A 17602-nucleotide genomic window follows, 5' to 3' on the forward strand; every position below is an offset into this window, starting at 1 on the left:
CATATATCATGAACATTAAGTTAATGAAAAACAAAAAAAGACTGCATAAAGTTAAAAATGAAGATCTCATGCATATACTGAAAGAGTGGATTAATCAGTGAACATATGAACAATGAACATATGCTGTTTAAAAGTATGCTGATCATGAAACAATCAGATCTCTCATGATGAACCGAAAAGTGAAGGTAATTGTGAATATTCAGAAGATCGGTTGCAGAAGTTTAATAGAAGGCATGGCATTACATTTTTAGAGATTTGTGGTGATAAAGTGATCACAAAGAAGCAGAGAATTAACTCATTGAGTTTGCCAAAATTGTCACTGCTGAAAATCTAACATGCTGATTAGCTGTATCAGTACATATGTGTAATGAACAAGAGTAAGACAAAGATGGGCCTTAACTAACTTCTCCACCAAATTTTCCATTGACCTACTTTTGTACAATCTATAATATAACCATTGATCATCTTCTATCATTTTTGCTAAACTCCATTTTAATTTTTCAATTTATCAATCTACATTTTTTAATTTAACAACAGAACCTTGAAATCTGAAACAAAAACAGACAATGCTGGAAACGTACAGCAGATTGGGCAGTATCTATGGAAAAAGAAACAAAGTTAACATTTCAGTTATTATTTCAACTTCAAATATCCTGTGTTCCATGCAATGCTCTGAAGAATGTTCATTTATCCTAGAGTTATTTAAGTAGTCTCAACCTATACATTTGGTTCTTCTGCTTCTGAAGATTGTCCATCTAAATTGCGTATTTGATTTAGTATCTGCTCCCAAAAATGTCCGTGATTGAAATGGTGCTGCCTCTTGTTGGAGCCATGGTATACGACAAGTTCAATTTTGGATTCCCAATTTATTTTGGACTCAAAAATATATTTATCATTGCTTCTTTTAAAAATCACAAAATTAAACACTGTCCTATTTATTTCAATTTCAAATGTTAACTGTAATTAATTTATCATTAAAAATACATCATTTTTAATTAAAAATACATTAGAAACACATTTATGGTGAGCTAGCTCAAGGAACTTCATGTGGGTCCTTGATGAACAAAGCAACCTTCTCTTGTTTTCCTATTCCTTTAAGTTCCCTTAATTCTAGTTTACTCACAGTTCTTAGCAATTTCAAAGACACATGAGGCAGCGCAATGCTTTACAGTACAGACGATGTAGGTTGAATTCCCACCACTGCCTGTAAGGTGTTTGCCTGCTCTCCCCGTGACCTTGCGTGTTTTCTCCGGGTGCTCCAGTTTCCTCCCACAGTTCAAAGACATACCAATTGGTAGGTTAATTGAATATTGTAAATTGTCCCGTGATTAGACTAGGGTTAAATTGGGGGATTGCTGGGCGGCATGGCTGGTAGGGCCTGTTCCGCACTGTATCTCTATAAAACAAAAATATATAATAATTCCTGCTATCAATGAATCCCACTATTTAATTTTCAACAATTTAGATTTCTTGAGTATAATTTAATTATAGTGATGGTGGTCCAGCTGTATGTATTTCACTAAAAAATTATAGCTTGTACAAAACATGTTAACATAGATGAATAATGTGCACTCTTTCATGGCTCTATTAATTAGAAGATGAACAGTCAATGGGAAATTTTATCCCTTCTATCCTTTAGATGGGAAGATCAATTGTCTATATGAATAGAAGAAAAAAAACAAATATATGATCATATTTTTATTGCTTTTTTGTATTGGCACTTAAAATACAATAGGACTTAATAAGATAAAAATGTATTTTTCTACAAATGTACATTGTGTTCCTTTCATTAACAAAGTAATATAAAAACAAAATAGTGTATGAAAGCTGTGTTGAGTTCAAATCAATTGCATAATAATTTTAACTTATTTATGGAGCTGCAATAATTTTCAATATTAATGCTACAACATTAAATATTGAAATGTGCAATGGTTCAAAATGAGCTTTACTAGGTTTTCAATCTCAAATATTTTGATATTAAGTTGCATTAATGGGCAAAAAATGACTACAAATATAATTAAACTTTCCATAAACAGGTAGAATACAAAGAAAGCATAATTTATCTTGCCATTGTAAAATTTTTTACTATACAACAATATTGCCTCCCAAAATGGGCCAAAATATTTCTATGGCACTTATAAATTATGGCACTTAGCAGTTCTGTCATCCATTGATGCAAGCAGTAACTACTATGATGGCATAAATAATGTTATCTGGAGACTCGGCAGTGACTGCTGCATAGTTGTCATACTGACAAAGAATGAAATGCATTATTATTTAAACCAGTTTAACAAGGCAAAAATATTAATTCACTAAAAAATAACAATTTTAAAACATCTCTCAACAATCCAAACAAAAACCTCTCAAGGGTAAAGTCTGAAATTGAGTTGATAAAGAAATATTTTTATATCCCTCCCTTCACTGAATAGCACACATTTCAATTTACTATTTACATTTGTGCAAATAACCTGATAGGGCAATAGCAAATAAAATAATGTTTTAGTTTAATATTCAAAAATGTGTCAGTACAAGCCAGGAAAAGAAAATACCTAATTTATTAGTATTGGTAATGGAAGGCTCATAACATTTGGATTTCTTTACAATTACAGTGAAAAAAATGTTTATTTCCTAAATTTATGTGATCTATGGGGTGTACATTTTATTGAGAAATGCTAGGCAATGCAGAAGGAGTAACTTGTTACAGCTTATATTGTTTCGATCTACACATTTTGGAGTTTGTAAATTGTAAAAAAGCATCTATATGACACTACCCAACTCCCACCACCTTAAAAAAATTGAAGATAAACATTAGTGATGCACATGACACAATATATTCATCGCATTGCAGTGAATCAAAATGTGTTCATTATTCTTGCAGCTTGTTTGTGTGCCATGTCAATTGTATAGAAAACAGGAGGTCAATTATCTTGAGTTCTCGCGTAAAGATAGTTTTAGGCCAGTTTCTCCACTACGTTTCTACAGGAGTTGAGTAAAAGGCAACAGATAAACAACTAAAGAGCTTTAAAGAAAATAGACAATCTACAAAATGATAAGCACACTAAAGGCAAAATAGCACATTATTTCAAATAGAACAGGATTCTACTGAAAATTAAATTGAAGATCTTAAAGAATACTTTTATGCCATAACATGGCTATGTAAATTCAGAAAAAAGTAGTGTTTCAATTTACTTTGATATATTAATATTCTTCCTGTGTTTAGTTCCACTTCTTTTAATGTTTTAGAAACACTGGAATGCCAAAACATTGTAACAAATAAAGTAGCAAAAAAGAGCACTGCTAAAAATCCCATTTCCAACCTGGGAAAGACTAAACAAGTACCGATGTATTAAGAAACTCAGTAAGATTTGATTTAAAATGTAATCTTTATGTTATCAAATCCTTGATATCAGATATAACTGATCTTGACCACATTTTAAAACATAAATTTTTAAAATGTTTTTTCTAAAAGCATAAAACAGGAAAGAGTACACAGCAAATACTGTGTTTTCATTTAGGTAGTATAAAATTATAGTAAATTAGCTCTTAAGCTACCAAATAAAATTACAAAAGTCATGCAACAGAAGGCAGCAAATGTGATTTGGTGGTCAAAATCATAGTATTGAATTATAATCTGCACTTTTAGGAATACCTAAAATTGTCATCAAGAGTTGACTGTGCAGGTAAGACAGTGTTGCAACAGCTGTTAATAATTGAGATGCTGCAACTGACAGACTTTGTAACTAAATTTTTTGATTCCCAATGGAGAAAGTCAGGAAAAAATTGGTCATGTATTCAGTTCATTAAAAGAGAGGCAGTTCAAATTTAATGGGTACATTTATTTCACTATGAAAACAGAAATTGTATATCAACACATTGTTGTTCAGTGTAAACAGGCACTGACTGGATAAATCACAAGATGTCTTAATCCAATGAAATTTTACTTTTAAAATCAAGTTATTATATGGAGCAATTGTTAAGAAATGGAGGACAGATTTAATTTACAATATCTGGTATCTTATTACTCAATAAGAAACCAAGAAACAAAGGTAAGGTTTACTTTTGAACTGAATAACATGCAGTGTTGTGCATGCCATTTTTACTGCAAGCAAACACTTAGAAAAACATATTTTAAAATCATAGTTAAAATGAATACTTTATCGACAGATTGCAAATATAACAATTTGAACTGAGGACAATGTAGAATTTCAAAATGTTTTACATATCATGAGGACTAATACAAGATACATTTTCTGTGAAAATAGAGAAATGTGTCTCAAAACTCTAATATTTATACCTGGTGTACAGCATAAGAAAATGTTTTGCTCAATTCAAGTAAAGGTATTTTATAATTTAACTAGAGGTAGTACTACCCAATCTTAGTTAAATTTCAGTTTTCTATGGATATACAGAATAAAAACCAGAGATTCCAAATAAGAAACAGATTCTTAAACAATAGGCATTATTTACATGTAAAAGAGGATATATTACTGATGAGTCAAGAACTCTACCTCAATATATGTGTACTAATTAATTTTTCAGTATTAAAAATATGAGTCCATCATTCTCCACCATACAAAATAAAAACTTACATGGTATATTATCCCATGATTATATTTTATTTAAACAGAATATGAGTAAATATGATGCAAAAAAGTGTTAGAACTCATTTCTTTGTAACAGCAAGGATTAATTAGCAATAAGCTGTCAAAATTGCACAAATAAATATTAATCTAATGAAATTTCCACTAATTTTGACAGTTACAAAATGCCCTTGTAAAATTTAACATCAATTTTCAAGGTGCTTATTAAAATTTTCCTGGACAAATTTCAATCCGAATTTATTTAGTATTTGGTAGACCATAACATAATGGGGAGGGATCAGTATGGAAGTAAAGATTTGAAGAAAAGGGGAAAAATAAGAGATCAGCCAATATATCTTGTTTAAAAATATACATTAAATTAATGTGTTATTAAATACACATTAAATTTAGATTGATATGCAAGACCCTCATACCAAAGTGATCTTTGGACTCTGAAAACAAATGAACTTCTTTTAAGCCAAATACCCCTTGGCTGTCTCCAAGAATGCTGCAAAATCAACTTGCATAGAGACCGTTGCCAGTTGATAGCACTAAATACACTACATTATAATGGCTGCAAGATCTCTGCACTTAAAATTAAGTTTTATTGAAGTTGACAAAGGTATGAATTTCTAAGTAATGGTATAACCTGGTATAATGAAGCTCTCAAAAATAAATTCTTGTGCACACTTTACACCAATTTATCAATGGGAATGTTGGTGTTTCACATATGCAAGCATTTGTTCCATTGCAAAATTTCTAGGACCCTTTTATTAGGTAGTATGCCAGCTCTACATAAGATTCTACAATGCCCTAACAACAGCCAAATACATGGAAGTTTAAAAATATGGCACCCCTGTCAGGCTAATACATTCTTATATTCTTCTTCTAGTATGTCCTTTTACTCATGGAAAAAGAGTTTGAATTTGACCTGGAGAAATTATAATATAAATGTTATAGGGAGGTTCTGTTTGGGTAGTCTCAATACAAATTTCATTGGATGTGAGACAAATAGGCATATGACAATTTCATCCTAGAGGTTAAATTGTTAAGATTAGGTTCAAGATGCATACATGATATGATAATTGCCTTTGACTGTTACGTGTATGCTGCACTATCTTGTGTTAAAAATAAAAAAACTGTACTATTACCCCTCAATTAAAAGAGAAAACATTCTAATTAAAAAAACAATAGAAAACGGCTGTGTTTCTGCAAGGGTAATCTGAACCAAATTAGCAATTTATACATATCAGAAACACATAAGGTCGAATAGTTACTAAGGAATTAAAACTTAAAATAATGTTTTTTTAATTCAAAAATGAATTATGAACCAATCATCTGCATAGAATGCATGAACTACAGAAGCCATTGCAGCTTGGTGATTATAAAATGTAATTATAGTTTAAAATACAGAGTCTATCATTTTGTATATTATCATTCCCCAGGTCTGCTAACATTTCAAAAATCAAATTTTTATAATAATGACATTACACAGTAGAACTTGAATACTGCCCATTGTGAAATCGCAATTCAATTACAAATGAATTTTGAACTGTTCCTATGAAAAAAAAATCAGTTTTACACCTAGGTGTAAATTTTACCGTGTCTACCAAGTTTTACCAAGTTCAATTTTACCATGTCTACTATTATAATAGTGGAGTAACACAGAAACTTTTTAATCCTCATTATGAATTTGTATCTGTATCCTAAACTCTCCACTATTTCTATGCAGTAACAATAGAGAGATATTAAGATACAGTGATATATATGCCTCCACAAAGAGAGCAAATCAAGGTAGTAGTGAAATAATTGAAGATTCAGGTCATGAAAAGGAAACTACAAGTAGTATTCTAAATTGGCATCAATTGAAAACCAGTTAATTTTACAGAGTACACATCAAATACACTATTTTTATTGTAAGTTTTACGTCTTCACTAAACCTTCAAAAGGTACGAGGAAACCATGGTAAACAGAATGTTGGAGTGCTTCAACTCAACAGTTCTATATAGAATGCAATATTTAATGATGGAGAAGATAGAATCGCCAGAACAAGTTATTCAGTTTTCAATGCATTATGTTATAGATTTAGTAACAAGATAGCAATTATCACGATAAACTTAGATGATATCATAACTTCAATACTCATCACACATTAAACGTATGGCATAGTGGTATTAGCTGGTGAAAGTAAACTCAAAGGGGAAAAAAGTTACAAAACTCTATAAAAGTTACAGATATGTCAGAATGTTTTGAATATGCTAACCATCTAAACATTTCAGGTGACTATCATGAACCATCAATTACAACCTTCAGTAAGAGTGATGACTTCAAACCATTGTCAGGTTTCTGTAAGTCTCCAAATCACTGTCTGGTATCCATAATATATATAAACTTACTGAATTTTAAAAAAAACAGTTCTTCTAAGAAACTGTTAACATTTAACCAAAAGATGTGCTACAAAAAAATAAAACACAACTTTGTTAAGATGGGGATATAATCAGCAGAGTAAGAGGTCAGACCTGGCAAGAAAAATTGCAAAGAAAAAAAATACAAATATTATACTTATTAGGAAGATTTTGCAAGTACTTCATTGCACTTGGGAATTTTAAAAAAAGCTTTAAGTTAATACATTTTTCTCAGTTACCTCCTACTTTTTCCCTCTCCTGAAGACATTGAAAGGAAAAATTCAAACTTGTTAAGTAATATTAAACTTGCTACATGGTAGCATCTGCACAATTCACTATTTTTCTGAAATTCTGCTTCATTGACTTTAATGTAAGGACAAATTTCTGGATGCAAGTGTGGTGAACTATGTGCCTGTCTGGACACGCCCCCTGCTGACTGCTCCTGTGGCTCCTCCCACAGGCCCCTGTATAAAGGCGATCTGAGGCCTGATGCTCGGCCTCAGTCTCCAGGTCATAGTATGATGGACACTCACTCCTGGTTCCTTCTTCCAGTCAATAAAAGCCGATATCTCGCCTTACGTCTCAGTGTGAGTTATTGATGGTGCATCAGCAAGTTTTGTCGAATTGGAGTTAATTGTTTGTCATAGCTAACACTTTTGCTCAAGTGATTAATCCTCATAAATTGGAAGCTATAAAGCCATAAATAAAGCATAATACTATTTTCATTTTCTATACAAAGGAAACATTAAATAGCAATCAGAGGTGAACACTGTACCTAGTGTATCATATTTCCTATCTACCGCTAACACAGCCTGACGTCAATCACTAAAACTGTTCATTCAGCAGGTAATGTGAATGAAGCTAGGTCTCCTCTAACCATTATGGCTTTGATCAATACAAACTTTTAATTATTAGCCATTGGAGTCTTGGAAGATTTAACTTTTCCTAAGCTGGATTGGAGAGACACAGAAACACCAAGACAGAGGAGACAAATGAGTACAGCAATGACAAAAAACAAATGTGTACAGCAATGACAAAAAAGAAATAATCACTCTCCATTCAGAAAAAAATCCTACTACCCATCACTCTCTATTCTATATTCTACTGGTATATGAAATGCAAACATAAGCTAGAAATATGACTAGTTTGCAACTCATGTTTCTTTCATAATAGAGGTGGCATTTCAAGGTATGATGAATGAACCCAGTAGCCGACCTATAATTTTATCACATTTATATACTTTCTAAAAAAAAAGTATTTACAGATCTTGAGGATCAGTTCTTTTGCAACTCTGCCCAGTCGATGGGAGTTTTCAGTATACTTGAACAATACTGATAAATATTCAATATCTTTTCATTTGAAATGTCTAAAGGTAGCACAAATCTGTTTCTCATCCAGGTTTAGTTATGCAACAATTTCCTTTTTTCCTCTAATGCTAATCTAAATGGTGACCATATGCCAAAAATTTTCCAATCCTTCACAATCCTTCAAAAGTGAATAAACATTTTTCTCACATTGGAAATTCCCAAATGGGAAAAAAGTGAGGAAAAAATTAAAATTTTTACATGTTCTAAGTTTTCATAAAGTCACATGATAAGGCCAAACATTCCATAATGTTTACAGATTCCTGTATGTTATGATCTCAAACATTATTAGTTGTATAAATGGTGGGTATAAACTTTCTATATTAATGCCTATCATCACTTTATGAGAATATATCAAATTCACATTAACTTAGATTGTCCATTGTTTAAGGCTATTGCCCAACTTGTTTCAGGCATGCTCTTATTTTAATCTTGAAGGCAGATAATATTCACACATTTTTACGATGGTCTTATGAAAAAACTTCCATGGTCATAGGTATCTTGGTCATTCACTAGTACTATGAATTAATATTTGGTTATCACAAGTGGCCTAATACAGATATACGGTAGATAGTTTTCTCTTTCAACATCATAAATGGGAAGCTGTACCCAGCATCACTAAAGCACAATGTTATGATGTCTTCCAATGGTTTATTTCAATATAAAAGTGAGTGGCACAAAGAATTTTAAATCAACAAAAAGTTTCCAAATATCTGATTTTATAGAGTTATTAGTGCAGTCTACACTTTTAGAGTCATTCAGTTTACAGGATGGAATATCCAAAGCCTTTGAGAGACACACAACTTTAGACCCTAAAATAACTTTTATGGGAGAGCTGGGTTACAGATGGTATTGAAATCAAGCAATTTTTAAAATATCAAATTATATACTGTTAAAACAAAAATTATCTAGTGAAGTTATGTTCTGATTTTCAATATAACACCCAAGATTCCAAAGATCTGTTTTAATTCCCAATTCATTAGAAAAAAATTAGCACTTGGTATACCATAATCACCCCATATGCAGGTACACACTGCAGAAATTGCTCGGGCCTTTTATAGAATAGCTAAAAAAAAAATTCATGCCTTGGAAACACAGAAATGTCAAAAATGAAAACAATATTTTATATACACTCCAAATTTCTAGTTAATAATGAGAAGGGCTTTTAATTAAAAGTTACTGCATTAGATTACAAACAATACCTTATTGTCCTAGTAAAAGTGTAGGCTACACCAACAAGCTTACCTAGAAACATCTGGTCACCAACATTATATTACACAATGGAAGCCTATGATAACTTAATCAAATTTACTTGAAAACTAACTCTTGATTTCAAGTTAATTAAGGCAAGTAATAATGTGCATTTAATTTACTCTGACGTTATTTTTAAGCTGATTTCATATTGGTTGGGCAATGTAATGACACGTTAGCAACAAATAAAGATTGTTGAATCTCCAAGCTCTTTCTGTACTACAATATTATTTGTTGCATCAAACACTTCAACACACTTTATATCAAAATGTATTGAATCACATGCAGTATTGCAGTGTATGTTCAGTTCTGTGGAGAGCTTCCACTTTGCATAGAGACAAGAGGATGAGCCACTGTAAGTAACAGCTTCCATTTCCAATTCATACAGATCTGTATTTACAAATCTGGGACAGAAAAGTATAAAACATTTAGATTTCTTTGTGATTGATGCAAAATTCTTCCAATTTTTATCTTAATGTACCAAGATGTTCTTCTCATGGGTGAAAGCAAAAAGAATCTGTTCTCATATTCCAAATGATGACAAAATAGCAGGCTACCTTCTCACACTAAAAGAATTAACAAACTGACTTTGTTGATTTAGTGTGTAATACAAGTTCATTGAAACTATAAATTGCAAAACCAATGCAATATTCTCATAAATGCTATCATACTGTATGTAAAGTTTCTTCTACAACAGCTGTTGATTGACTTACATGTACACACGCATTCTCTCTCTCTCTCAAACACATGTACGCGCGCACACACACACACACACACACACACACAGGTACAAACACTTGTAAACATGACAAATTGATTCAGGAGAACTTGACAGGATATTTCTACAAAACAGAACTAATTTTACAAAAAATATTTTTGTATCATTTTACATGTAAAGGTCTCTCTATTAAAAATATACAAGTTGAAGAACCTTACAAAAACAGATACAAGTTTTCCCACCCAATCATATTTATATTCAGCAACTTCTCAGAGGCTTAAAAAGTTCTTCAGTTCTTTCGGCGTTGTTTTTCCAAATATCTTCCCTATCTTGGGGGTCATATGAGAGTACCTCGTAGAATTCTGCTGTGTTCCACCAATGTTGCATTGTAAATTTTACAATGAATTATTTGAAACTGAGTTCCTTGTAACTCTCTCTGGAGTTAGTTCATTCCTTGCCCTTCCCACTAAACCCAACAATCAACACAAATTTTCTCCTATTCTTATAAAGCTGTACAGTATTGGCCATCAAAAGGAAAATGGTTACTCTGGAAGATTTCTGCTGTTATGTTTTAGTTCCTAGAAACAGCCATAGTTACTTAAAGGTTCAGGATAAATTTCATTTTCATTTGTGCCAATGCACAATTTTTGCTAAGTACACTGATCCTGGTTTTAGCCATAACATCTTAAAACTCCATCATACTTATATTTACAGCTAGTACATGCACAGTGTAGTTTATATTCCCGTATAAGATTTTTTTAAAAAGCACCTTTGGATTAAAAAAAAACAAAATTAATTTAACAGGATGTGATATCCACTGAACATATTTGTATCCTTCCTTGTACCTGCTGCTATTATACTCAATGGCACACTGTGATTCATATCAATGTGCATTTCCAACTATTAGTCTGTTGAATCCATACTTTCAGATGGAGGTGCATACTTCAGTCTAAAAGTACCTGAAAGATAATTGAACAAACAAATTAAAACACATTATGAATTTTCTTTTGCAAATATCTTCCAAAAGAAATTTAAAATATTTGGATTTTAATACATCTAAAACAACAGCTTGCAAATCATAATAATCAATGCGCAGTTCACTTGATTTTATTTTTATAAACATACATCACCATATTTATTAAGTTCACAAGTCAATTACGAAGATAAATATAACTGAAGGTAAGGCGTCTTTATTCTTTGAGAGGGAAAAAGGGTATCATTCTTCAAATAATTCCATACATTTATTCAGCCTTAACTTGTTCTAGAAAATTATAAATTCTGTCTCTATCAAAGCAACCCCTATTATATCCCTGCTCACATCCAGAATAATAGCCAAGCAAATGCTTGAATTACAGTAGCCAATATGCATGTCCCCACAAACAGCAATGTAAAAAGAAACAATCACTTTAGTAATGGTGGTTCAAGAATAAATTTGGCCAGACACCGGTAACAAATCACGCTTTGCCAATTTTCACATGAAAGCAATTAAGGCCTCTGTTTAATAACATTTTTTTCCATAAGATGGCACCTTGGAGATCTGTGTCCAGTGGTGTACCGCAAGGCTTGATGCTGAGCACTTGTATTTTGTAATTAAGAAATTAAATGTAAATGTAGGATGTATGATTAGTACATCACAGAAAGCTGGAGGTGCTGTGGATAGAGAGGAAGGTTGTCTAAGGATACAGCAGGAATAGAAGGAAATTCTGTAGTTGCAATAGATGAAAAATTAATTCTAATAAGCATATAATGATACATTTTGAGAAATCAAATAGAATTAGAACATACAGTTAATGTATATTTACTTTGAATATAAATTTATATTTTAATATATAGGATTTATTTGTTACTGAAGCAAGAAATCAAAAGTTTAATTCTTTTGGACTAAGAATTCCTTTCTGCGGGTGAAAGCAAAACACCATCTGTCATATTTCAAAAGATAAAGTGTAAAAGGGAGGTGACAATGGATATTAGACCACTGGAAAATGACACTGGAAAGGTAGTAATGGGGGACAATGAGATAGCAGATGAACTGAGTAAGTATTTGGCATCAGTCTTCACTGTGGAAGACACCAGCAATACGGTGGAAGTTCCAGCTATCAGAAGGCATGGAGTGTGTGAATAACTAGAGAGAATGTTCTTGAAAAACTGAAAGGTCTGAAGGTAATTAAGTCACCTAGACCAGATGGTGTACACTCCTGAGTTCTGAAAAAGGTGACTGAAGAGATCATGGAGGCATTAATAACAATTGTTCAAGAATCACAGCATTCTGGAATCATCCTGGAAGACTGAAAAATAACAAATGTCACTCCACACTTCAAGAAGAGAAAGAGGCAGAAGACAGGAATTTATAGGCCAGTTAATCTGAAATCAGTAGTTGGGAAGATGTCAATTTTTAAGGATGATATTTCAGGGTACTTGGCATATCATAAAATAGGCCAAGGTCAGCATGGTTTCATCAAGGAAAAATCTTGCCTGAACAAATCTGTTGGAATTCTTTGAAGAAATAACAAGCAGAATAGACAAAGGAGAATCGATTTGTGTACTTGGATTTTCAGAAAGCCTTTGACAAGATGGACACGAGGCTGCTTAAGCTATAAGCCTAAGATTCAGGAAAGATTCTAGCATGAATAAAGCAGTGGCTGATTGGCAGGAGGCAAAGAGTGGGAATAAAGGAAGGCTTTTCTGGCTGGCTGCCAGTGACTAGTGGTGTTCCACAGGGGACTGTGTGTTGGGACCAATTCTTTTTACATTATATGTCAATGATTTGAATGATGGAATCGATGGCTTTGTTGCAAACTTTGCAGATGATAGGAAGATAGGTGGAGTAGCAGGTGTTTTAAGGAAGTAGAGGGGTTACAGAAGGACTTAGATTAGGAGAAATGGCAAATGGAATACAGTGTTAGGAAGTATATGGCCATGCCCTTTGGTAGAAGAAATGACAGGGTTGAATATTTTCTAAATGGCAAGTAAATACAAAAAAAAACTGAGGTGCAAAGGGACTTGGGAGTCCTTGGGCAGGATTCCATAAAGGTTAGTTTTTAGGCTGAGTCTATAGTGAGGAAGGCAAATGCAATGTTAGCATTCATTTCAAGAGGACCAGAATATAAAAGCAAGGATGTAATGTTGAGACTTTATAAAGCACTGGTGAGGCCTCACTTGGAGCATTGTGAGCAGGTTTGAGCCCCTTATCTTAGAAAGGATGTGCTGATTCTGGACAGGGTTTAAAGGAGGCTCACGAAAATGATACCAGGATTGAATGGCTTATCCAATGAAGAGCATTTGATGGTTCTGGGCCTGTATTCACTAGAATTCTGAAGAATGAAGGATGACCTCATTGAATAGTGAAAGGCCTTGATAGAGTGGATGTGGACAGGATGTGTCCTATGGTGGGAGAGTCTAAGACCAGAGGACACAGCTTCAGAATAGAGAGGCATCCTTTTAGAATGGGGATGAGGAGGAAATTTCTTTAGACAGAGAGTGGTGAATCTATGGAATACTTTGCCACAGGCAGCTTTAGAGACATGGTCTTTATGTATATTTAAGGCAGAGGTTGATAGATTCTTGATTGGTCAGGGCATAAAGGGATACGGGAAGAAGGCAGGAGACTAGGGCTGAGAGGAAAATTGGATCAGCCATGATGAAATGGTGGAGCAGAGCAATGGGTCAAATGGCCTAATTTTGTTCTATATCTTATGGCCTTATAACATAATAACAACAGATCTTCTCACACTATAAGAATTAATTGACTTTGGTGACTTAGCTGCTAAGGAATGTTGATGAACAATGGACTTTGGGGTTCAAGTCCAAAGTTAAAAGTGGCAACACGACTAATAGGAAGAAAAAAATGCATATGATATGTTTGCTTTCATAGGTAAGGGCATAGAAAATAACAGTTGAGAAGTTATATTTCAACTTCACAAAATACTAGTTAGAATCCACTTGGATATAGGGTACAGTTTTGGCCACCATATCACAGTATGTGGTTGTCTGGAGAGAGCAAAGAGGAAATTAAGCAGGATTGGAGGACTTTTTGGAGGGATTGTTGTTTTCCCTGGAGCAAAGAATGCTGTTGGTTGACCTGATACAGATATATAAAATTATAAGAAGCATACTGTAGATAGGATAGATAGTCAGAATGTGTGTCATGATATCAAAAAGAAGAGGATATAGGTTAAAGATCAAAGGAAAGGTTCAAAGACTCATTTTATTATGAATGTATGCATAATACAACTCTGAAATTTGTCTTCTCCAGATAGCCATGGAATACAGAAAACCACGTAAGTAGTTGAAAAAAAACTACTTACGCCCCACACATGAAAAGAAAAAGAAACAAAAACTTGCAAACCCCAAACACCCCCAACCCCTCCCTCACACAAAAACTAACAGATAACCCAAACCCCCTTTATGGACATACAATCAAAGAAATATAAGCTATCTTATGCATTTATATTTATTGTGTATTTTTTATTATTAATTGATCTTTATTATTTTAATTTTTTGGTGCTGCATCAGATCTAAAGTAACAATTATTTTGATTTCCTTGTGTACAGAAATGACATTAAACAATCTTTAATCTTCAATCTCTTGAATATAATTGCATGACTACAGTGAAAAGACATAATATAAAATGCAAATTTTTTTTTAAAAATCGGAGAAAAGTCTTATACACAATACGTTGAACAATGGTGTTTCATCTTCTAACCACAGTTGAAAGCTTCAAGGATCTAATTTGTTTTAAAAACTTACATATGCCGATTAATCCAATTTCTTTAACTTTCTTCCCACAACATTTACATTCACTTCAAAATTAATTCATTTTGTAGAAAGTTTACCAACTTATTGTGTTTATATAAATCTTAGCATAATTTACCTTGCTGATTGGAATCCATTGCTGGCTGCTTGCAGTCCTGAGCTCGATGCCCATTAGCCCCACAGTTGTAGCATGAAATATGTCCATTCTTTTTATGTCCTAATCCATTTGTGCTTCCTAGTACATGTTGTGTCTGATATACTGCAGTTGTACCACCCAAGAAATTCTGCATGGGAGGCATGACAAAGTTTGATGGTCCACTTAAGATGGATTCAGGAGTTACTGCACTATTATAGGCAGGGGATGGAACAACCGGATAGGGAAAGGCAGTACTGTTATTATATTGGGTGTTGATGTAACCATTATTACATAGAGGACTGAATGGAAAAATTGGAAAAGTTAACACTGAATGCCCAGAAAATGGGCTTTGGAAGTAATTGGCATAGTTAATAGTCACAGGATTGGAACCGCAGTTTCCACTGCAGCCACAAGAACTACAGACGTTACACCCAGATTGCTGCTGCTGTTGCACTGGGATATTCATTCCTGAGCCTCCATTACCATTATTGCTGTTAATATAACTGTTTTCAGCCACAGAGGAGATGGTTGGGCTGGAACTAGGGATAGGACAATTTGGCATACTTGCAATGTTTGTGAAGGATACTGAAGAGTGGCTGCTGGCAGGTGCATTGTTGTTATTCGTGCAGAAAGTGCCAGAGATGGAAGCTACAGGTGAACATTGAATTGTTGAAAAGGCAACTTTGGTGTTTGCTGAATAAGGAACTGTTCTTGAGCTTATTACAGCAGGTGATACACTTTTCATTTGTACAACACTATTATAGGCAGTTTGTCCCACCAGCAATGGTTCTGTAGGAATGGGAGAAGAGACCAGAAGTTTCATAGGGGACTGAGAAATGTTATATGCAGAGTTACATGTTGCATTAGTGGAAGAACTGGTGTCCATTCTCAAAACTGATAATGGAGTAGTTTTGGATGCATTATCAATGGAGGAAGGAGGTCCAACTTTAGTCCTAATTCCAAAGTTTATAACATTAGATGGAATCCCATTATTTTCTGACGCAATTGTAGATATTTGGGAAGCCTGAACAGGAGGGGTTGGCACTACATCTACAACTACAGGTCCAAGAGAGCCAAACTTTTTTTCCACTTTGATGCTATTGCCAGGTCCTTCATGAATTTTGTTTCCAAGGTCAACAGCTGGACTTCCATGGATTGGAGAGGATATCCCTGTTATTGGCTTTATATCAAAGCTGCTTCTTTCTGACTTGCGTACTGAATTCAGCATTCGGCTGGGAGCAATGTTTGAAGAGATCACTGGCATGATCTGCGCTGTGGAAATAGCTGAAGATACATGGCTGGGATGTGCTAATCCAGTCTCATTTTGTACTGGAGAGACTTGTGCTGTGGGTCTCCATGATCCAGTGTTTAGGTTACTCAGCTGATTTGATAACATTGCTGGTTTCTCCCTTACTTGAATGTCAAAAACAGTTTCCGCATCTGCAGGAGGAGTTACATGAATTAGTAACCAATTCATTCAGTGATGATTAAAATACTTAATCTCTAAGCTACATAAAATTGGATTTGAAACTACTGGCTACTTGCATCAAATCTTATTGATTTCAATATTTTACACACTATAAAGATGAAAAAATAAAACAATGTTCTCTCACATATAACAAAATATCTCTCCTACTGTAAGTCCAAATCTGAAAATAGCAAATAGATTGCCTGTTATTTGTTGCTATTCACCAACCAGAAATAAATGAAGTAATCTATGTATGATCACACTGGCTCATCATTATACACCTTGATCGCTAGATTCACTCATTGGTATTCAACAATTCTAGATAGAGACCTGAGCACTTATCATTGCTCCTCAGCATTGCTAGGACAGTTTCTATTATAATGTTCTAGGCTTCTTTCAACTTCATTTTTAATTCATACATTGCTTTAGCACAGAAGCAACAATAAAATTTTATTGGTTTGAGTTCCACACAAAGAGACGTGAACATGTATTCGCAGTTCATATTCCAACCCAGTATTGAAGAGGTGCTTAACTGACATTTTTACTGTCAAGGTACACTAGGACCCAGAATGTCCTGTCAGTGGGTGAAAAGATATTGCACTTTTAACTGTGAAGAGCAGAAATTTCATGCATCCTGTCAACAATGATCTCATAATCAACATCAATACAACAGATCATATTCTCCTTTACTTCAATGCTGCTCCAAAATGCAAGGCAAGAGCTTCACTTCAAACAATAAGAGTATTAGAGGAGGCTAATTAGCCTGGCAGGTATAGACTAAGAGCTGTAAATTTCATATACTTAATACAACTTCCTTTTAACCTCTATAACCCACGAGTATGTATTTCTGACTCTTAACCGTCTGCTACATAGAAATGTTTCCCTCATGTCATTTTTAAAACCTTTTTGCCAACCACATTCATTCTAA

At 33.6% G+C, this 17602-nt stretch overlaps 1 protein-coding gene across 1 annotated transcript in view; it reads right to left on the reverse strand.

The window, feature by feature from the left end:
• Positions 1–1722: 1722 nt before the first annotated feature.
• Positions 1723–17602, reverse strand: part of zcchc14 (zinc finger, CCHC domain containing 14) — a 127038-nt gene continuing 111158 nt past the window's right edge. The window contains exons 12-13 of the mRNA XM_059993009.1: positions 15189–16646; positions 1723–11277 (exon numbers count right to left, since the gene is read on the reverse strand). Of these exons, the coding sequence (XP_059848992.1) occupies positions 11222–11277; positions 15189–16646 (1514 nt within the window). The 3' untranslated portion in view covers positions 1723–11221. The remainder of the gene's footprint in view (positions 11278–15188; positions 16647–17602) is intronic.

This window comes from Hypanus sabinus, chromosome 17 (assembly GCF_030144855.1).
Source record: "Hypanus sabinus isolate sHypSab1 chromosome 17, sHypSab1.hap1, whole genome shotgun sequence".
Taxonomy (NCBI): domain Eukaryota; kingdom Metazoa; phylum Chordata; class Chondrichthyes; order Myliobatiformes; family Dasyatidae; genus Hypanus; species Hypanus sabinus.